Below are 23,411 nucleotides of genomic sequence, written 5' to 3' on the forward strand. Positions count from 1 at the left end.
TTCACAGAAACACAGCCACGAACGACTGGGGGCAGAGGAGGGTTCAGACTGCTCAAGAGGACCTTTTGTGAAAATCTGATACAAAAGAATCACTTTGGCACTCTTGCCACAAAAGGCTCCCAGCAGGCTCTCAGAAGCACCAACCTCTGGTCCTCCCTGGAGCACACCTGCACCTGAGGACTCATTTTCCCCGAGAAATGCTTCAGACTTCCCAGAAGAAAAGAGGCTCTTGCTAACCAACTCGTTTTAAAGGGGGATATTATCTTGTGCGTTCAAGGTCCTCACCAGAAAGTGGAGCAGATTAAGGAGGGAAGCCCTTGTCTGAATGAGTAATTGCAGCCTTAGAGGAAGTGAGGAGCTACAAAAGCCCTGAAGAAATGGTTGTCAGGAACTAAATGCTAGCACTGGAGGTTGAGTTTTAAAAAACCCCAGGCTCAGAAAGATAGTAAAAATGCATCGACTCATCTGTCAGCTTACAGCTTTAGTGTATATTCCGTCTTCTCTGTCAGTGCATTAGAGGGCAGAGAAGAGAAGCTGCTCCGGGGATCCGGTCAACTGCTGAGGTGTGACTGCACATCACCTCTGTGCTCTTCCGCGATTAAAATTCCACTTCCTGAAAAGTAACTCCAGGGGTGGTGCTCTGTGCCAGTGCGGGAACTCCTCTGGTCCCCTGCGCAGTCTACAGTTTTGAATGGAGCCCTATCCAAGTGTTAACAAAAGCATAAAATCCATTACTCACAAATCTAAAAAAGTTACCATAAAGCTTAGAGGAAAACACATCCAGGAACTAATGAGTTGAAAAATTAGTTTTAAAAACAGTAAGACTAAGCTGGGCATGGTGACTCATGCCTTTTATCCCAGCACTCAGGAGGGAGAGGCAGGAGGATCTCCGTGAGTTCGAGGCCAGCCTGGTCTACAAGAGCTACTTCCAGGACAGCCAGGGCTACACAGAGAAACCCTGTCTCAAGTCTCACAAAAATCAATAATAATAACAATAATAACAATAAAATGACTTACCAGACAGTTTTGGAAAGTATATTAAGATAAAAAAAAAACAATTGGCACAGATTAACCGTCTAATTCCTAAGTGCACTTCGTAATGTTCCTAGCAAGCTGCCTCTTCCCAGGATAATGACAAATGGCAAAAAGCTTCGGTCAGGTGTCACTGGATTCTGGTGACTTTTGTATGTTTTTGTTTTGCATTATTGCATTGCCAAGAGTAGAGTTTTAAGAAAAAACACTACAAAGGTTTCAAAAACCCTATTTATTCTCTATCATCAAAAATAGCAACAGGGGGCTTTATACAACTTTTCTGTGAGTACCCACCAGTCTGTTTTTTTTATTTTTTCTTAAAAAAAATAGAAGTTAGATAAAGAAAAATGATTTGGTTTTTTTTTCTTAAAAAATAATGTAAGGAAACACTTAATCAGATAGCCCAAGGAGTCATCAGAAATGCGTGTAGCAAGAAAGCTTCGTTTGCGGCCCTGTCCGGCCTGCACGTCTTGATACTAAACTAGAAAGAGACTGTACAGTACCAGTGTTCCCCAACCTGCCTGGATCAAATTGTTTGTTTTTATACCCATTATTGCTAAGCCAGAGTGTTGACGCTGGAGCCAGGAGTCCACTCATAGAGGATAGAATTGAGAGGCTGCTTCTGAGGACTGGATCTCCACCTGGGCCATCTTGAACTGGGTGCACTGCAGCCATTTGCGGAGGGCAGCTAGGCTAGCACTGCTCTGGCCCGAGCCGGGCAGCGTCCTTAGGCTGTGGTGGTTCACGTTGTTCTGGATGGCCTGGAGACGAAGCTGGAGGCCGGCGGATAAGTGCTGTTGAGAAAGGGGGACCGTTCAGTTCTTTCCACTGAGTGCGTGAGTCAGGTGGGGATGGGCATGGCGGCTGGTCGGCAGGTAGAACGCAGACCTGGCCTGAGAAAAGCCTTCAGATCTGACAGTGCTGGGGGTGGAGGGGAATAGGGGCAGCGTGAGCCTGCTCTGTGCTGCTACAGTTATCCTGGCCCAACTCCATCCAGATAGTGACGAGCTCATGTTCACTCACTGCAACGGGAACATGGAGCTGATGCCCAGCACCTGGTCCTGAGCAGCCACTCATATCCAGCCCAGCGGCCTGGTACAGTGGTTAGCACTCGGCTCTCTAAAGGAAGGTTCCTATTTCAAATTCCAGTCCCCCAGGGAAGCTGTGGGACAGGGTCTGGTAAGTTTTTGTCCCAGGTAAGGTGGGGACATATTTATTTCAGGGGCTCCATAAGACAAGTGAGTTAACAGATTTTCTAGAAGGTGAGCTGACCCATTGCAGGTGCTCAGTACATATTTATATTATAAGGGTCTTTCTGTGTCTATGACAGTTGACACTGAGAGGCCATGACAAATGCCTCCCTTCCCGGCTCCTCACCAAGCCCTCCTGGCCAGTCCTTGGTACTTTGTGAAATTGCCACAGATTGCCACAAATCAGATGAACTGTGGGACTGACAGTTTGGAATGCCTCAGGCAGGAGGGCTAGCGGCTCATTTTGATCATAAAAACTGGAACTGAAGTAGGTTCTAATGGTCCCTAAGTCCCTGCCCTGCCAGCCACCACTAGCTAGTCAGGATGCAAAGGCTGCTAGCAGTTGCCCTGCTGGCTTTTGATGGCCCAGGGGTCTTGAGTCCACACCCCTCTCCTTCCATCAGTATGGCTTCCCATCCTGGGGAAGGAGAACCAGCAAGAATGTGGCCGCCCTCTTCCCCTCCCCCACAATCCAGGGGCAATAGACAGACACCAGTTGTGGACAGTGCATTTTTGTTTGGCTTTGCAGTTAATTGCCAATCCCACTATATTTGTCACTAAGGTGTATATGTCAAAGTGTCACCACCAGTGAGACGTGGAATTGGGAAGTACATTCACTTGGGGGCCCCCTTCCAGGATTTGGGACCCTATCCAAGTCACTGTTTTTTATGGTTTTAAATTTCCTCATATGTAAAATGAAGAAAGTGGGTTCTTTCTAGTCTAATTCTGCCATTCATTCAGTGCTATCCTTTCTTGCTGGAATTCTCTCCATCCCAGAAAAAATCAATTTTGTTTATCAGATGACATCACCAAGTGTGCTTGGACCAGACTCCATGGTTATCCTCCTTAAATAGAGTTTGTCATGGATGGGCTGAACCTGCTCAGACCTAGTGTAGAGTCTTCCACCCCTGCATCTTCATCCACAGTGAGCAGTGGGACCAGGGCTCCTAGTGATGCCCTCTGCAGGCCCCTTACCTGCCACAGGTCTCCAGTATTATTAGCCCATGAGACCCGAGTAGGCCAAAACTGTTCTTTCTCTATAGCCAAGGGAGTAGCAGTGTCCTCTTACAGATGCGCTGAGGGGCTCTGGAGGAAGCAGAGCTCCAGGCAGCCCAGGGGATGGCTTACCTTGGTATTTGACTGAATCATTGGCAACCACATAGGGATCAGCTGTATGGAGAGAGACAGGAGGCCGGTTATTGCTGTCTCCCACTCCCCCACATATGCTTCCATTAGCACACAGGAACACAGGCTGCACTGAGCACACTCAGCACCACAAGAGATTGTGTCTGCCACACAGGCTGCACCGAGCACTCAGAACCACAAGAGATCGTGTCTGCCACACAGGCCGCACCGAGCACTCAGCACCACAAGAGATCGTGTCTGCCACACAGGCCGCACCGAGCACTCAGCACCACAAGAGATTGTGTCTGCCACACAGGCCGCACCGAGCACTCAGCACCACAAGAGATGTGTCTGCCACACAGGCCGCACCGAGCACTCAGCACCACAAGAGATTGTGTCTGCCACACAGGCTGCACCGAGCACTCAGCACCACAAGAGACATGTGTCTGCCACACAGGCTGCACCAAGCACTCAGCACAAGAGATTGTGTCTGCCACACAGGCTGCACCGAGCACTCAGCACCACAAGAGACATGTGTCTGCCACACAGGCTGTACCAAGCACTCAGCACAAGAGATTGTGTCTGCCACACAGGCTGCACCGAGCACTCAGCACCACAAGAGATTATGTCTGCCACACAGGCTGCACCGAGCACTCAGCACCACAAGAGACGTGTGTCGGCCACACAGGCTGCACCGAGCACTCAGCACCACAAGAGATTGTGTCTGCCACGGAGCCGCTGCTATCAGTGGTGTCACTGAGATGGCAACATCTGGAGGCGAATAAGCACCCAGTAAATGCTTAAAACACACAATTTAGAGTGAATGACTGATGGTCTCTTGAAAGCTACCAAGCATGGGAAATTAACTGTGTATTTATTTAATTAAATCCCCACTTTCTTGAAATGGGATTTCCTTGTCAGGATCTTTAGTGCCACAGCTCTAGGAGAAAGGGCGACTAGATTTGCCTACATAAGAGTACCCTAGGACAGTGTGCACAATACCACTAAGGTACAGAGTGTGTCCACAGCACGAAAAAGAGAGCCCTGGAGGAGCCTGATTTGGAGTGGGAAGTAAGACTAGACCCACACACAGCTCCCAGGAGCGTGCAGGGAGGAGAGCAGGAGGGATGTATGAGGGGCCGGGGCAGGTTCACAGGAAAGCCCTGGAAAGAGTTGAGAAGGCAAGGTGGAGCTGGGAATGTTTAAGGTGCCCACAGCGTTCCTCTCTGCTGTGCTCTGAAGTGTCCCTTCCTTGGGGGGTCATGCAACTCCATGCTGCCTCCACAGCAGCTCCCTGCTCTCCGCTTTGACCTCTTGGTCACACTTCAGTCCATTAAAATGTGAGTAAATGTTCATAGCCTCGTAAATCTGGAAGTCAGGAGCAGGACATAACGTCCATTTTCTGACGTGTCCCCCCAACTCTCATTGGTGACATGCAAATGCGGCAAGAAATGACAATCCAGTAGGCTTGGGAATGTTGGTGCCTTCATACACAGACAGGCATTGTGACACTGCACTCTGTGCTCCTCCTGTCACTCCAACACAGCTGCCGGGCTGTTACAGGTTAAATCATATTTCCACAAAATCTGCATTGCTGTTTTAGTCCACAGTGGCTCAGAATGTGGCCTTATCTGGAAATGACACTGTTGAGGATACAGTCAGTTAAGATGGGGTCACACAGGCCAACACAGCTAGCATCCTTATGAAGAGGGGAGACTGGACACAGATACACGGGAAGAACACTATGAAGAGATGGAAGCAGAGGGCCGCAAGCCAAGGGATGCCAAAGATCTGCTGAAGGCTGGGAGAGAGGCAGGAAGATGCCCTCTCTGTCCCCAGAAAGAGTCAGCCCCGCTGGTACCTTGTTCTCAGCCCTCCAGTCTCCAGAACTGAGGAAGCAAACACTTCTGATATTTAAGTCGCCCAGCCTAGGTTCTCACCACGGTGGCCCAGACAAAGGGTACAAAGTGCTTGGCAAAGGGACAAAGCATGGATGCTGTGTGAGTCCGCAGAGCGATAAGGGATGGGAGGGGCTCGTGGGTGCCCAGGGGAAAGATTCTTAGGATAAAGTCATGGAAAAGAGGTTTAGAAAACAAAGGCCAAGCAAACCTCCATGAACACACAAACGACCTTAGATGTCCCATTAGGGGATTTGGGCCTTATTCCAAATTCAGAATGCCTCCCAGAGAGGGGCAGAGTGACAACCCATTCACCAACTAGGATGGAGACAGTTGAAGGAAGATGAGGAAAGACATGGAAATTGGAGTCAGGGTCCAATGTGGAGATTGCTTGGTGGCTCAGGTAAGCCAGGAGTAGTTTCTGAGCATGCAGAGAGTCTGCTTGCAGGGGCAGCCTGCAGTGGTCTGCAGAGACATTCTGACTGCACAGGCAATGTGGAGTATCTGAAGATGAAGTTGCTCTTCCACGTGGCTGAAGTTTGCAGGGCAAACTGGAGAGGGGGGAGCTGCACAGAGACAATGAGAAAAAAGAACTGCAGCAGAGACAGCAAACTACAGATCCATAAAGGGTCTCCCTGCACTTCAGCTGAAAACTGGCCAGCGCACAGCAATAGAAACAACACCAGAATGGAAGAAAAATGATGCAAAGTGCTGCAGGGAAACAACCCTGGCTGGTCACACAGAGCAAGAAGAGGTTGTGCTCACTGGCTGGTAGGAAGTGTTTACATCACAGAACAAGTACCCATAAGATGGGTGCTGTCTCACATGGTGCTACTCTTCTGAAGAGATACAGTCACGGAAGGTGACATAAGATGGGTGCTGTCTCACGTGGTGCTGCTCTTCTGAAGAGATACAGTCACGGAAGGCTCTGTTAGAAGTGAAAGGAGCGTTGCATTTCTTTCTAAATGCTGTACTCTGAAAGATAAGCTCCCGGCTCAATTAACAAATCTAAAAAGCGAGCCTAGGAAAGGTTAAAAGACTTGTGAGTAATTTAATTATGTCACTGAATGAGCGCAAGAAGCTACAAATGAATAGAAAAACAGACAGCACCCAAATCCACAATGTCAAGAATTCAATTTAAAAAAATCCACCAGACAAGGCAAGCAAAGAAATAGGAAAAGTGACCCCCAAGTGAAGAGAGCAGTCATCAGAAGACAGACCAAAACGACACAGACAGGAGGATCAGCAGAAGGATAGAGAAAGAATCTTACACCTATTTTTAATTTAAAGAAGGAAGACAACAATTAAATGAAGGAATTTTACATGACTTTGGATTAGACAAAGACTTTCTAGAATTGCAACATCAAAAGGATAAAAGGAAAAAATGAGAATTGGACATGGCGGTTCATGCCTGTGGTCTCAGCACTGAGAGGATCAGGAGTCCAAAACCAGCCTTGGGCACATAGTAGGTCTAAGACCAGCCTTGGACACACAGTAGGTCTAAGACCAGCCTTGGGTACACAGTAGGTCTAAGACCAGCATTGGGTACACAGTAGGTCTAAGACCAACCTTGGGTACACAGTACGTCTAAGACCAGCATTGGGTACACAGTAGGTCTAAGACCAGCATTGGGTACACAGTAGGTCTAAGACCAGCCTTGGGCATGCAGTAGGTCTAAGACCAGCCTTGGGCATGCAGTAGGTCTAAGGCAGCTTTGGGTATGCAATAAGTCTAAGGCCAGCATTGGACAAACAGTAAGTTTAAGGCCAGCCTTAGGTACACATGTCTAAGGCAGCCTTGGGTACACAGTAAGTCTAAGCACAGCCTTGGCTGTATAAAACACTGTCTATAGAGAGAAATAGAAAAGGTAGGAGAGGGAGGAAGACATTTGATTAATGATACTTTACCAAAATAAAAAACTTTTATGCTGTCTAGACAATAAAAGGAAAAAAAATCCTTGAGACCACTTTCTGACCAAGGTTTTGTATCTCTCAACTCAATAATGAAAACAAACAAACAAACAAACCTCAACCCAATGAAATATAGGCAGATAATTAACAGACACTTCACAGAGCAGATACACACATAGCAAACATGCAAATGAAAAGACATCAGCATCATCTGTCAGTAAAGAAATACAATTTAAACCACAGCAAGATACTAACACCCAACTCCCAAAATAACTAATGATAGAAACTGGCTACACCATATAACATATGCATGTACGGACTGCTATGACGATAATTGCTATACACTAATAAAAGTTTTACTACATTAAGTGTCATGGAGGAACTAGAATGCTCTTTGCAGCTAAAGTGAAGCTAACAGACACACTTTCACCAGGTCCTCCTCACTCTAATCTGACATCATACTCTGCTGCTTCTGGAAAGATGACGAAGGCTTGAATCATCCTCTTGTCCACTCACTTCTCACGTACTTAAAATATCAACACACGAGACTAACGATGTCAGGGAGAGCAGCAGGGGGCAAGTCAAGCAACTGCACAGTCACTTCTTTGGTTTTCTGGGTGGCTTTTGCCAAGTGAGGCACCACCACCTGGATTGCATGGTCATAGGGCTGTTTCCAAAGCAGTGTTCCCCTGTCTATTTTAACTCCTGCGTTACGCGCAGCGATGCTCTGATATGGAAGAATGCATCACAGCGTACAGCAAGACCAGACAGGGCATGATAGCCACTTGGTAAGGTGTTGTGAAGCCATATTCTCCAGCCCCAACTGTACATGTTTAAACTGAACCCATTCTGTTTCCCTCTTTAGATCACAATTCAAAACATATCCATATTTATTTTAGCAATATAAAATGATCTATAAATATCGCAAGTTGTTCCTACCTTGACAAAAATGGTTGAATTGCATTCTTGCAATGCCTCCATTAAGCTAATCACATGGAGACACACCATTTCTACCATCTGAAACAACAAACATCAAAGTCAATCCCACTCCCGGGGAACAAGAAACCCTGTAAACCTGTGATCAGCCACAGAGGACTGGTGCCCTGCATCCAGGAGGTCTTCCTGCCTAATGACTGGAGACCACAGAGAGGCTTCCATTCACCTCCAAAACCTGGCACCAGAAACAGACTTTGCAAAGAGCCGAAGGCTTCCTCCCTCAGCAGATGCTGCTGAAGCCCAGAGGTGGCTGACTTACAGGGCACCATGACTCCCACTGGAAGACCCACGGGCGGCATCAGCATCACCCTCAGGACCTTCAGGGTCGATCTCTTTCTCCATCTTGATCCGTTCTCCACTCACAGGAATGTCTCCCAGGGAGTGGCTCAGTATACTACAGATCTGCCTCGCAGGTCTGAACCCCTGGGGCGCAGATAGCCATACTTGCACCAGTTCAGACAAGATTGTGTCCCTCCTTGGAAATCCTTAGGGATGGATTTTAAATTAAATTACTAGAATGTTTTACCGGGCTGAATAAACTTTCCAGAAAAAAAATAAATTAAAATTCATATGTAATATTATATGTTTGGGGACATGCTCGTTTGTAACATTTGAGTGACAGGACGAAAGCGTTGACACCAGCATGCTGACACTGAATGAACACGCTAATCTCCAGCATAACGTGTAAAGCTCCAGTTTTGGTGTCTCCAGAATAACTTAACAGCTGATTGCTGAGCTTGTGTTTGGTCTCAGAACTGTGACTGACCCAATAAACGCAATCATCTCCTGAGGCCCAGGAACTGTTTCCAAACCCTGACATGAGCATAACCTTCCTTTACTGAACCAAACATCCTTCCCTGTGTAAAACTGGGCTACCTCCTTCTCAGAGAAATGCGAATGTTTCAATAAAAAAAAATACACAGTCCTCCTTCTTAACAAAATGCTAGCAGGAAATACTCCTCACTGAAGACACATGTCTGAATATCTCTGTGGCCAGGTGGGACGTGTTTGCCCTGCACCCGTGGAGCCTGGCTGCTGCTCCTTTAGCTGAGAATCCTTCAAACACCAAATGAACCCCAGGATCTCTCAGAAATAGCTCCCACACACCTCCAACTGGTTCCAGGAGGACCGTCCAAGTTTGTTTAATGAAATGGGTACAGGTTAAGCATTCTCCAGATGTTTCTGGTGTAATCTGGAACAGATCCTCTCTTGGCTTTGAGACTCAGGTAGAATGACCTCCCATAGTTAGTCTGCTCTCACACTATGCCAGAAAGACTATCTCATGGCAGAAGTTTACACATATGGTTTTTGAATCCAAACCTGACATGGGTTTTCTCCTAATTGTTTGTCTTTATACCATCTTAATGGTAGAAATCTCACATGGAGTTCATTTAGCTCTAGGTAGAAGAGCTAAAATTTGTTTGCTTTGCATTTGGTTGTTTTTTAAATATCATGACCTACAATATGTTTCTTTGATATAAAGGCATGGCTAAATAACACTTAACACACACAAATTATTATGTTGCATACATATTTGTGGGCTTATGACTAGGAGTGGCTTAGATATTTTGATTTTTTTCTTTTTCTTTGTGTAGCTCAGAAGGCTCTTCACAAACTCACCACTTTGTTGTGAGCCATCAGCTGAAGGATGCTGGGTGTCACCCTACTCCAAAATTCCAGTGCTGTTAGTATTGCTGTGAAGCTGAACTCGTTCTGATTCTGGACGTTTGTCGCCACGGCACTTTGTTCGCAGTACACCGTCCAGAGCTGAGCAAAGATGAAAGCATGGAAGAGGGAGCACATGTGGAGCACACAGGTCTGGAAAGGAAGAGGATGTGTGTTGCTCTGTGCTCACAGCAGGTGGCCATGCCCAGGAGCACAGAAGCACAGAGGCGTGAGCACAGACACAGACTCCTGGTTCCTCCAATTGGCTCCTCTCTGCCAGTGCAAGTGTGCTTGGAGCCTCTTTTCCAGAAGGATGCGCCTAAATTTGCAGAGGAAATCTACCCACTGCCTCGTCCTTTTAGGAGACGGACATTTGCATCCCTAAGCTGGGTTAGGAAAACAGTCGTTCTATTTTGCCGTGGTAGTGTGTTTCCACATCTATAAAACAGGGATAATAATAAGATGAAGAACTGAAGCTGAGGAAGGTTAAACAACTTTTTCAAGTCCACAAAGGTCATGGGGAGCAAAGGACATTCTGACTGACTGAAGTCTTCAGCCGATGTGTGCTTTTGGCATGGGCACGGCAATGCCAAGCAACATAGCTTCAGACCCATGGGAAACTGGCAAAGCCTCCCCCTGCTGTGAGGCTCAGAGGGATGACAGCTTCTGCTCAGTGTGCATGTATACGCACAACATCCTTGTCCCAGATGTTGAGAGACTCAAGACTGCTCCCCTTGCAGAGACTGCTCCCCTTGCAGAGACTGCTCCCCTTGCAGAGACTGCTCCCCTTGCAGAGACTGCTCCCCTTGCAGAGACTGCTCCCCCTGCAGAGACTGCTCCCCTTGCAGAGACTGCTCCCCCTGCAGAGACTGCTCCCCTTGCAGAGACTGCTCCCCCTGCAGAGACTGCTCCCCTTGCAGAGACTGCTCCCCCTGCAGAGACTGCTCCCCTTGCAGAGACTGCTCCCCCTGCAGAGACTGCTCCCCTTGCAGAGACTGCTCCCCCTGCAGAGACTGCTCCCCTTGCAGAGACTGCTCCCCTTGCAGAGACTGCTCCCCTTGCAGACACTGCTCCTATGAGATTAGCTAAACCATCTGTATACCACAAACCTGCCCGTACACAACACAGATAGCTGTTCTGTCGTTTATCTGTACCTAATAACCACACCTCCTTGTTCAGCTGCAGGCAATAACCCGCCCCTCTGTCCAATCTGGACACTGCACTTCTGGGCAGTTGAGGTTTCTCTATCAGAGAGTCCTGACTGTCCGATCCCAACTTCTCGGTGTAAACTATCTTTTCTTAATCCTCCCACTGCCCGGTCAGGTCAAGTCCCTTGAGCCACACAAGGATGGGGCTCAAAGGTACAAGTACCTTCCTTAAGGATGCAACACAGGTCTGGGTGGACCAGTTCCTTTTGTAAGTGTCATGTGGGTCACTCGGTGGGCACCCTGATTTTCTCACAGAGCTTGCTCTGGCCTAAATCTCAGCATCTCATAAACCCCCTGGGACCTCCTAGAGTTTGCCTAAGCTCTGGGACTGGCCTTTGGCTCCCGGGAGATGACTTGGGGTGTCATGACTTGGATCTGCCTGGGTTTTCCTTTATTCCCTTGAGGCCGCTATGTGTCTCTGCAGTTGTGGGTGATTCCAGTGTGCTTCTCTGAGCACCACGCTAGCCGTATTCCCATGCTGTGCATTCATGTGTCCTAAGGGATCTGAGTTGAAAAGATAGCGCACAAAGAATGAGATGAGGCATACATCCCATGCCCCCGCTCCGCTTCATCCTTGGTTCAAAGCACAGAATTCTTATTGAATGTGTAACCTGTTATTTCTCTATATTGTTTTGAGACAAAAAAATGCCTGAGAAACTAACTCTTCCTTGACTCTATAATTTATCTCCATAAAAGTAAGCCAGGAAACAGTTTCATGGGAGAAAAGGACAGCCTGGGGATTTAAACAACTTTAAGGAAGGCATTAGCAGAGTTCTTTCCCAGCAGCAGCAGGAGGGTGAGCTGAACCGCCTTCACTTCTCAGAAGAAACTAATTGGCTGATAAGGGTCTCCATTAGCAATTCCAATGCACTGAGTCTGAACCTGCAGAAATCACTTACCTTTGATTGCTCTGGAAATCCAATTAGGATAACAATAAGGTGGTCTGCGATGTGGGAACCTGCATCCAGAGGTATTGGAAGGCAGGGGGAGGAGGCATTGGGACAGACCGCATTATGGGTGAGGGACCCCAGGAGCAGCCAGGACAGCAGCCGGATGTGGGAGACACACTCGATGAATTCTTTAGGTCTGTCAGGAAAGAAAGGACGTATGGAGGGTGACTTTATGTTTTCTCTTTCCTTCAATGCTCAGCGGACATTTACTGGAGGAAGGGATGTGGTCTTACGGGCAAGTACACAAAACGCCGAGGCAAGAGTCTTAGCTATTTGTCTTGCTTTCTGCTCTAATCCCGGATTTCCCCTTCAGGAAGGAGCAGCTTAGGTGGGACAAGATTCAGTATCCTTCAGTCAGCCTGGCTGTCTCCTTTTCTGAATCCTTTCTTTCTTCTCATCAGGAAATCCTCCCCTGGCATCCTCTCGAGGGAGAAAGGGGCACAGAGCTCCTCTCTTGCTGGCCACTCCCACAGATCTTCCCCACAGCCATGAGCTCCAGCTAAACCCCAGGGATTCAGGGGCACTTCTGCTCATTGCCCCCGCTCCACCACCATTTATATGTATTCTTTGTGTGTGGGTGCTTTGCCTCCACGTGTGTCTGTACACGATGTATGTGCAGGGCACACAAAAGCCAGAAGAGGGTGTCAGATCTCCCGGGACTGGAGTTACAGACAGCTGTGTGCCGCCATGTGTGTGCTGGGAATCGAATCCAGGTCCTGTGGGAAAGCAGCCAGTGCTCTTCTTCATGGGGCTCTCTCTCCAGTCCCCTCCCCTTTAAAAGTAAGAAGAGTCTCACCCTTGCTGCATGGCGGAAGGAGGGTGGTAGAGCCAAGGCAGATAGCGGACCACAGCCTTGTTATCTCTATGGTTGCCCCGGGAGATTTCCATAGCTGCAATCTGAGCCAGGCCAACTTTGAGATGACCACCGAAGGTGTCCTCATGCAGAGGCTGGGAGCATGTCTTCATGTGGCTCTGTAAAGTCCAAGGACACTTCGAAGGTCAGGTCGTTCCCATAGCACCCGGTAGCACTCTGGGCACACAACCCACTTAACTTCTTAAATGGTTTCCCTCTGTTCTTAGGCTAAGAGCTGGGGATGGGAGTGAGGCAGGATGGGGCCAATGCGACCAACCTGTGGCCTATAGAGTCAGAGTGCCTACTGTCCAGGCCTTCCTCCATTCTGGGCTCTGTTGCGTCAGCTCTGCTGTCCCACCCCAACTCCTCCATCTGAAACACCGCTCCTCTTTGCTGAATTGTTCAAATTTAGCTCAAGTATCACTTCCCTTAGAAAGCCTTCCCTGAACTTCCTGGCCAGGTCCACGCTACTGTCTACTGTGTGTTTACAGCAATTGTAAAAGCCACAGTTTTGTTTCAGTTTATGTGAAATATTCAACAAATCTGGTGTCCTAGCAGACTCTGAACAGCACGAGGACAGCTCCCGTGTCTGTATCTGTTGTTTGCCCATCAATGCAATCCTAATGCCTACAACAATGCAGGTGTAATACAGACACCCAATATATATTTGCTAAGTTGCTCAGGGACTTGAGACATAGGTTCTACTCCTAGTAGCCGATGACCACGGGTAAGCCAACTGGCACTCTGGCCAGAGTTCTCTGCAACTGTCCCCTTCCACAGACACAGTCACCTAGAGACATTGTCCAGAGTCCCAGCTAACAGACTTCCCAGAGCCAGGAGCCCTCATCTGGGAGAAGAGACTACATCAAAGCGGGTATTGGTGGTCACAACCCCCACCCCTTCCTTCCCTGCCTCCTGCCTGGGAATCAGAGATCCTGGTTGCATTGTATGCTTGTGCCTCCATCCTCAGAGAGGTGACCCACTTCTGCAATGTGGGCTCTGAGTCCTCTCTTCAGGGGTTCCACCATGCAATGTTTCTTTGGTGCTAGGTCCTAAACTTTCTTTAGAGCAACTGCCATGCTTCTGTCTGTCTGTCTGCCTGACCATAGTGTTAGTGTTCTACTAAACTTTTTCTTCCCATGAGTTCATCTGAGCACCTCTCTAAAAGCTCCCATCCCAAACCTTGTAGCTGCTTGAGGGTTGTGATCTGCTCCCTAACTTGAATTAGCGATCAGAGGGCTGGATTTATCATCTTTTCAACTATCACTGGTGTTAGGGAACGTTTTTCCAGAAGCTTCTGTAAAACAAGCTCAAAATGTTTAGATAACAGTTGCCGCCTCTTCTTGTATTAAAGTCATTTAAGTTCATGTGACCAGACTCTGTGATTGGGGACCAGCATATTACTAAAGGACAGGGACGCTCACTCTAAAATGGCTGGGTTTAGACGTGGTACTTTCTATCCCTTGTCTTTGCTCTTCTCCCCATCACCATAGCGAGAAACACCCTAGCTGCCTGAGCAGAACGCTAAGGTGGAGCCTAGTGAAGAAGCCACGTTCTCGGCTGGTTCTTTGTCACTCTCTGGACGGTGCTGGGCTTCCCATCTGCCCTTGTCCTGAGCCTTCCTCAACTATTTTAGATTTTAATCTTTTAGGTTCCTGATAGGACCATGGCAGACAAAGGCATTTGCATCAGTCGTTCATCCCATCACCACCCCTCACCCCGCCCCCTTACCACACCCCTCACCCCGCCCCATTACCACACCCCTCACCCCGCCCCCTTACCACACCCCTCACCCCGCCCCATTACCACACCCCTCACCCCGCCCCCTTACCACACCCCTCACCCCGCCCCATTACCACACCCCCTCACCCCGCCCCCTTACCACACCCCTCACCCCGCCCCATTACCACACCCCTCACCCCGCCCCCTTACCACACCCCCTCACCCCGCCCCATTACCACACCCCTCACCCCGCCCCCATACCCCTCACCCCGCCCCCATACCCCTCACCCCGCCCCCACACCCTCACCTCCTTACCACACCCCTCACCCCACCCCTTACCACACCTCTCACCTCCTTACCACACCCCCACCTCCTTACCACACCCCTCACCTCCTTACCATACCCCTCACCCCCCTTACCACGCCCCTCACCCCACTACTACACCCCTGCACTGGGATTTTGTTCATACACAAATTGAATTCTGTTCTATTCCCTTCATTATTTCCTTAAAGAAGGTAGCAGATACAAACAATAACTGGTTTGTGCATGTGCAAAGGGCCACAGTCTTCCTGTGTTGTTACATATCCATCTTGAGCCCACGAGACAAGGGAGGAGCCTGCTGACTCCCTTAGCAGAGGAGGAAATGGAACTGGAGATATTGAGAGAGCTCTGGCTGGGTGAAAGGGGGATCCACTGGGGCTCACAGCAGTCTGGGGTTCAACTTTGATGTCACCACTTCTGAGAAGTGTGACCTTGACAGCAGGACCACATCACTCAAGCCTCAGTTTCTACACTTTTAACAGGGCTTATATTGAATAAGGACACTGTAAGAATGGAGCAAATATTTTAAAAACTACACAAAATGCTGACACCATAGGTCTTTCCTTTCCTCTTTCTATTTTGCAGAACTGCTGGACTCCAATTCTTCAGACCCCTCAAGAAATGGGCTCATTCCACAGTGCTGCAGCTGCTTCTGCAGGGAGCCACAAATTCCCTTGCGATCTCCCTCATTCTCTGAAAACCCTTCTGTTCTGCGACCCTAAGGGGTGAGAAGGTGGACACCAGCTTCTTACCTTGAGCTTGGTTAGGGTGTGCATGTCTGCCATGAAGTCCAGCACTTCGCTGACGTACTGCCGTATGCAATCCATCGCTGCTGTCCCACACTGCAGTAAACACAGGCACATGGCTCGGCCACAGCACCACTTCTCGCTGTCACCACAATCTCACTCTAAAGCCGGTTCATTCTCTCTTAGTCCCCCCACCACTGCCTTAAGTACAAAACTGGATTTGAAGGTTTATGGTGGAGACCAAAGAAACTGGAAGGCCTCAAAGAAATGAAACCAATGGCTATTTCCACCGGGCAAACCAAGTGATGCTTGCTTGCTCTTAAACACCAGAGTCTACTTAACTGGGGCCGCTGGAACCTCCAGGGAAGTCTCGGATGTGCACGAGATGTGCACCATCGAGTGAACACTAGCATGATCATTTTTACCTCCCCTGCACACATATCATATCGGGTTTGCAGAATAAAAAGTTCTTTCCAAATCACGTCATGACTTGACCTCATAAGCAGTCAGTGTATTACTAAAGAGATACTTGTATTCGTTTTGAGTTCTTCCTAGGATAGACAAGTAGAAGAAAGAAGTGTGATGGGCGCCTCCCTCACACACTTCAAGTGTGTTTGGTCCGTTTCACAAGAAAAGAAAAAGCTTTCTGTGTGGTAGGTTATGGACTGGCTGGGACCTGCTCTCTGGGAGCAGTGCCGTGAATCTGGGATTCAAAGCGAAACAGAGGAAAGTGGACGGACAGGCTTGCTGCATCAAAGCTGCGCCTGCGAGAGAACCCACATGTCAGCCGCATAATGCGGATCAAAGGCAGGCCGTCTTTGAAGCCCCGTGAATACCCTGCTAACGGCCCCTCTGGGTTTCCTTTAGGAAAATCTGGAACATTACAGACTTAACTAGCTCACCCAGAGACTTGCATTTCCCCCATATTCATGTAAATCTGCACAGCGCTGAACTGTATCACCTCCCCTCTCTTCTAGAATGTTCCGCTTGTCAATTCCTCTGACAGGATAACAAATAGTGAAATAAGGTCAGTGGCCAGTCTGTCAGTGCTTTCCAAGCGTCTCACATGTTCCAAGGTTTTCTCCCTTTAATTCAAATCCAGCGAAGGAATTATAAAAGGGCATTGTGCTCCGCATTTGCAATATGAATCCTGTAATGCAAAAACAGGGTCCCCCACCCTCAATTTATTCCACTCTTTCTGACCTTTCGTGTATCACGCGAGGGAGAGCGGAGACTCCGCTCTTGAATTTCCTGAAAGGGATCTGTGTCTTTCATGGGGAATATTTTATAGCACTTCAACTCGGCAAATGCCACTGAAAAGAATCACTGGGACATCATTCAATATTTACCACTGCATGGTAAGCTCGTTCCAGTGGCAGCAACTACATCCAGCCTTAAAACCCACCTTAGGCTCCGGAAAATCCCGGGGAGCCACCTATACTTCAAAGGCACACGCTGGCTATTTTCAATCCCCGCTTTGTAAGACATGGATGTGTCACCAGGAAGAGAGGAACGAGAGGCTGTGCTCTGTCATCGAGGGCTCTGCCTTGCCCTGATAGGAAACTGGTGACAAAGGCGCTGGGCTCTCGCTAACCTCAAGCATGTGAGCTGAAATCAATCACACCCAGCTCTTCAAAATCCATCGGACTTAACAGTCACATTTCTTATACTATAAAAGCGGCATGAGTTCATGGCGGGAAGCGGCAAATGCCAAGCATTAAAAAGAACGATTTTAAACCCCTAATCCTAGACCCTGCCTTTCTTCTCTGAGACAGTCACTGCTCTCATTTCCTCCCTGGGACTCTGCTGAGGGCGCCCAACAGACACGGACCTGTGGGAAGACTGACATGGCCTTAGCTCGGCAGCCCTCCAGTTAAGCACACCAGAGCATCCCCAGTGTCTCCTGATGGGGCAGCATTCTTGGAGTCTCTGCCTGACATCCACACAGCAGCCTGCCTTCTGGGTGATGTCAACTAAACAACAGGCTGATGCTGGGCATCCCCTTGTTTCTCATTTTTGTTATTTTAATGGCACATCAGAAATTATACTTGATTATAAGATATCCAGGGCCCCTTTGTTTTCTCAAACACGTTTCTAGAAGTAAATTGTCAAGCTGGCTTCCCCAAGGTTGGCTTCACTCCCACCAGGAGCTTGTAAGAATGTCACCTCCTGTCACCTCCGCTTCACCGTGATCAGTCAGTTCAGTAACCAGGTGCCGAGGGGTGCAGGAGGGGAGGCCTTTGCCAATGGGGATGGGTTCCGATAGAGTGCCACCAGGCAACAATAGTGCCTATAGCTGGCAATGCTGGTGTGTGCTTAAAACTTCACACTGAGGGTTGAGCTTATGTAAAGTGTTCTCATGGTGAGATCGTGTAGAGGTGATGGCTCCACAGGTGTCAGCTCGTCTCCAAGTCTGTCACATTTCCTACATCAGAGATCTACAGCCTCCTACATGTCAGTCAAACCTTAAAGTTCTGTTTTTTAAGAGAAAGAACAAAATCCTGCTGATTAGCCATTTACTTTTATAGTTTTGGACATTTTTTATTTTTTATTACACTTGAATTTATTTATTTATAATTCACTGGTGGCAGGTGAAAGTAATATATGCCGTTTGGGGCTGGAGAGTTGGCTCAGTGATCAAGAACACTTTTTGCCAAGGATCTGGGTTCAATTCCCAGCACCCACATAGAGGCTCACCATCTCCTTGGGGACCAGGTATGCATGTGGTGCATAGATGCACATGCAGGTGAAACACTCAAATACATAAAATAATAAAAATAAAACTTTAATAAGATGTCTTTTGAATGGCCTGGTTTGTATAACTGGAGGCTCTGGAGCAGGGCCCTGTGACTGCTGCGAGGAGGAGGTGTTGGAGGTGGTGGAGGAGGTGGTGGAGGTGGTGGAGGTGGTGGTGGTGGAGGTGGTGGTGGAGGTGGAGGTGGTGGTGGTGGTGGAGGTGGTGGTGGTGGAGGTGGTGGTGGAGGTGGAGGTGGTGGAGGTGGTGGTGGTGGAGGTGGTGGTGGAGGTGGAGGTGGTGGTGGTGGAGGTGGTGGAGGTAGTGGTGATGGAGGTGGTGGAGGTGGAGGTGGTGGTGGAGGTGGAGGTGGTGGTGATGGAGGTGGTGGAGGTGGTGGAGGTGGAGGTGGTGGTGGAGGTGGAGGTGGTGGTGATGGAGGTGGTGGAGGTGGTGGTGGTAGACGGCCTTCTTTTCTTTGGTTCTGACAAACCTTTTCCAGAGTAGGGGTGAATTTTTGGTCAATCATATAGGTAGCAAATAGAACCCTCTAAGGAATTAGTCAACCGAGGCAGAGTGTGCACAGAGCTGCTGCTGCCCAGGTCCCCTCTTCTTCCCCAGCACATCCCTGGACCGCATTTCCCATCCTCTCTTGTAGCTGGTGTGTCCTTGTGTAAGGCAAGCACAACAAAGCTGGAGTCTCCCATGTTAGCACTTGTTCTCTTTCCCTAACCTTGCTAGTCGATTCCAGAGGGCCAAAGGACAGAGAAGCCCACCTCTCAAGTGTTGCCATACCCTGACTACTTGGGATGCCCATGCAAATGTCACACAAGACAACAACGCATTCCTGGGTGCTGAGCACCTAGGAATTGGGATTTGATTGCAAACCTTCTCACATTATACTGACAACTGTTAAAAGCTCTTTATAAATGGTGCAGTAATTCTCCCATGAACCTATCCTAAAGAAAGAGTCTGAAGTATGGACTCAGTTTTAAGAATGATGATCTCAGCTGCGTCTCAGTTACAAAAGCAGCATAACTGAAAACAAACCGCCCAGCTGCTATGTTTGTCAACATGCATTGCTTTGTTTTGGGGAGGGTTCTATGAAGCCCCTGCTGGTCTTTCGCTTGTATAAGCCAGCACACGCAGCATTAATAACCAGCATTTACTCTGCACAACGTTCAGCTGCATTATCCCAGTCAGTTCTCAACATGCACGAGACCCTGCTGCATCTCATTCATGGGTGACAGAAAAGCGGGGAGCCACAGTTTAAGTGACTTGACCCTAGAGTCACCACTAGTAAATGCCAGGTCCCAGTCTTAGAGCCTACATTCCTAAACACTGTTCGCTGAAATAAGAAAACGCGGGCCATAAACTCGGCTAGGACTTACCCCAGGCACGGAGGCTATCATCTGCTTGCTCAGAATGGTAGACTCAGCTAGCTTGGTTCCAGCATCTGCACAAATAAACTAATAAAAAATTGAAAGGTGAATTATTTTTAAGAGTACTCAGATAGTTACAACTAACTTATAATCTTGTTAACAGGGCTAAAATTTATTCATGTTTACTTTTGTTATGTTATGGTCCCTCCCTTCCCGAAATATCAGACTTGCAAATCATGACGGTCCATTCCTGTCCACTTAGAAACAACATGAGCATGTGTATGCTAACTTTACGAAACCCAGAATTGAACAAAGAAGAACGTGCGTGCGTGCATATGTGTGTGTGTGTGTGTGTGTGTGTTGGAGGGGGCCCTCAGAGCTCCCAAGCCGCCCAGTCCATCCTGCAGCGTTTGACAGCTGCTGGCACACAACCCTGGACTTTCACAACGTCTGTCATGACAGCACAACTCAGATGGGTGTCAGAGTGACTGTTCTGTTTCTTCCCCTCTGAGGATCCTCCGTGTCCATCTTCCTCCCTCCACCTCATTCACACACACTGTCGTGGGCTGGGAGTGCCCGGATCCTGCCTCTGCACCCACAGGGCTTTCCACAGACTGGCATTTCAGCTGTTGTCACCTCAGGCTGCAATGGCCTGCCACTTCCTTCTCAACCTGTTGGGAGCTCTCCATAAGACCTGACCCTCTCCAGAGATAGCCTGCTACCCAGGGAAGCCCAGGAAGAGCTAGCCTGCTGTCCCCGCCTAGCCCAGGAAGAGTTTGTGAATGGATTCATCAATTACGTCTTAAGATCATGATGAGGATGGACTTGCCAGATTATAATTTAATTTGCTTTCATTATAGGCATTGACAGGTGTTTCCTACTTAATCTAACATTCGGCTATTTATTGTTTTAGGGGGAACAGTTAAACGAAGCCCAGGGATAGCTGAGTAATTAACTCCTGTTTGATTTCTCTTCTTGGCCTCTGGCCAGCTGTCCTAGCAACTTTGGAATCTGTGGTTTGCAGAACTCAGAGCCCCAGCAGGTTCTGACATACAGCCGCTCCTTCCCACCCATCCGGAAGATGTGGGGAACCTGAGAGGGAGAGGTCAAGACACCGGTGTGGAGCTACATAAGCTCATCCTGCAAACTGGAGAAAGAAACAGCAGTTGGGATCAAGCAGAAAAGCTCAGGGAGGCCTGCTGGGAAAGTGTGGGACAAGGGAATGGAAACCAACATTTGGATGAAATAATCGGGGATGCAAATCTGAGAGTGCTGACTGGCAGCAGGTTTCAGCCAGCTAGGTGGGACTCTACATCAATGGCCTTTCTAACGTGTTCACCCTAATGTTGTGTAAGGAAGAGTCCTGAGCCAGGTTTAAACACCAGGAAGCCTTTGACTTTAGCCACAACCTGTACGCAGAAACAGTGAGGTGGGTAATTTTAGCAGAACAGGATGTAGAAGCAAGTACTCCCAACCCGTCTCCTGGCAGATGCTGCATGCTCTCCCATAAAATGACTTTTCCAAAGCTGTCTGAGTTTGGAGTCAAAGACAGGTGACCTAGGGCTAAGTTCTAACCCCATCAGAACACCGGTGTCAACGCCCATTCTCACGATAAAAAAGAGACGGTGGCAGCGGCCTTGGTAAGATGGTGCCACGCCAACGTGTGACATAAAGGACATTAGAGTGGCCTCTCAGGACAGCCGAAGGTCCTGGCCCTCAAAATGTACTTGTATGGCCTAGGTAGGGGGTACTGAGCAAGGTAGGGTCAACACAGAAGCACAGGTGTGACCACTAGGATCCATCTTCAGCAGGTACCTGCCCTTGCCAGACAGTGTGCTCAGACTCAAAACTGTCACGACTTACACAAGTCAAAATAAAACACCGGCTTTTCTTGAAAGGGAGCAAAGGCGCACGATCCTCTGAAAGCCCAGGGACCAATGTCCTCAGCCCAGGGTATTTCTACAGCATATGAGCAACTGAACTCAGCAAATCTGTCATTTTATTACAGCTGCCAACCACAAACTGGCAAAGCCCTACTGTAACTGCACAGAACTGCTCAAATATCAAGGTACAACTGAGCTCGGGGGAAGTGAAGCAAAAACTCTATACTTTCACATAACAACAGTAAAAGGAAAAAAGATGCCATGAATTTGAAAGCGAGCAAGGGGCAGCGTATGGGGGTCTGGAGGGGCAGGGAAGGGAGAGGTGGTGTCATCATATTATAATCCCAAAATAAAAGCTCGAAAACAAAAGCAAGAGGATTCTGTGCTCTCAGGAAGGAATATGCCACTGAAGTATGTACCCCTCCATAAGAACAAAGGACACAAAGGAGCACACCGTCCACTATGTGTCATTACTTAACTCATCATCAGCAAAAAAATACCCAAAATAGCATGTCTACGTCCCCTCCCATAGGGCGGGTTAGCTAGTATTAATGACTTGCTCAGTGGTATGAATTAAAAACAGCAGCCATACCTTTGTTCTCAGCCCACAGCTAACCTATTTTTAAAGGAGGACCTTCTACCAACATGATCCTGCAGCCCTTGATTGTGCAGGGACCCCACGGCATGGGAGGGGTGCATGCAAATTAGCCAAGTATCTACTCTCCACACAGGAGCAGAGGGAACCCATTTGGACTTGAAGTCAGTCTTTCCGGTGACTTTTAATAAGTTATTATTCTATTACGGGAGCTTTCCTTGAATCCTCAAATATGCTGGCCTATCTAACATGCATCAAACATTCTCAGTAGTGGTGGAGGGGAGGGGCTCCCAGGGTGCCACCAGTAATGAAGAATTTCAAGGAACTGTGGAACAGACCAGCACTGTGACTGCCTTGAAAGAAGGTGAGCGTTCACTGCTGGGTAGGGGTGCTGCGGAGTATTTGTTTAACTACGTAAAGATGTGTTGTTATTTTACCTTGCCTGCTTAAGACACCTGATTGGTCTAATAAAAAGCTAAACATCCAATAGTGAGGGAAGAGATATAGGCAGGACTTCTGGGCCGGGAGATTAAGTAGGAAAAGGAATTTAGACTCAGGGAAGAAAGAAAAAAGAGACACCAGGGAGATGCCAGGGTCCAGCCAGTCAGACACAGAGGAAGCCAGAAAGTAGGACAGACAAAATGAAAGAAAGGTAAAATACCCCAAGGAAAAACATCGATGAATAGAAACATTAAGCTAAAAGAGCCAGTGGGAGAAGCTTAAACTAAAGCTGAGCATTCATAATTAATAAGTCTCTGTGTCTTTATTTGAGAGCTGGTTGGCAACCCAAAGAAAATTCAAACTGCATAGGGGTCTCTGGTATTGCCGTTTAACAGAAACACAATTAAGGTATGCCCTACCCATGGGTCAATTAACAGTTCCATTCAGATAAGCTTATCTATAGTCCTACCTCATACGGGGCAGGACCCCAGCGTGGAGACAAGAGCTGCACTGGCTTTCAGAGACACCTCACTTTATCTCACCTCATTAATAACTAGAATGATTTACTCTAACAGTTTATAGATGAGTTACTAACAAATAGCATGATGTTTATTTTTTATTTTTATTTTTTTGTCAGAGAAGGATGAACCATTGTTCAAAAAGCTATTCTTCAAGAGTAAGATGTCAGTGTTTCCTGGAA

General features: G+C 48.1%; 1 protein-coding gene across 12 annotated transcripts in view; it reads right to left on the reverse strand.

Annotated features, from left to right (window-relative positions):
- Positions 1 to 1,249: 1,249 nt before the first annotated feature.
- Positions 1,250 to 23,411, reverse strand: part of Unc79 (unc-79 subunit of NALCN channel complex) — a 242,092-nt gene continuing 219,930 nt past the window's right edge. For 11 of the 12 annotated variants that reach the window (XM_075947625.1, XM_075947627.1, XM_075947626.1 and 8 more), the window contains 8 exons: positions 19,802 to 19,879; positions 15,683 to 15,772; positions 12,831 to 13,006; positions 11,984 to 12,170; positions 9,832 to 10,029; positions 8,155 to 8,232; positions 3,411 to 3,452; positions 1,250 to 1,826 (listed from right to left, as the gene is read on the reverse strand). In XM_075947625.1, coding sequence (XP_075803740.1) covers positions 1,626 to 1,826; positions 3,411 to 3,452; positions 8,155 to 8,232; positions 9,832 to 10,029; positions 11,984 to 12,170; positions 12,831 to 13,006; positions 15,683 to 15,772; positions 19,802 to 19,879 — 1,050 coding nt within the window. In that variant the 3' untranslated portion in view covers positions 1,250 to 1,625. The remainder of the gene's footprint in view (positions 1,827 to 3,410; positions 3,453 to 8,154; positions 8,233 to 9,831; positions 10,030 to 11,983; positions 12,171 to 12,830; positions 13,007 to 15,682; positions 15,773 to 19,801; positions 19,880 to 23,411) is intronic. The other variant, XM_075947616.1, reaches the window with a different exon arrangement.

This window comes from Microtus pennsylvanicus, chromosome 14 (genome assembly GCF_037038515.1).
Source record: "Microtus pennsylvanicus isolate mMicPen1 chromosome 14, mMicPen1.hap1, whole genome shotgun sequence".
In the NCBI taxonomy this organism is placed as follows: domain Eukaryota; kingdom Metazoa; phylum Chordata; class Mammalia; order Rodentia; family Cricetidae; genus Microtus; species Microtus pennsylvanicus.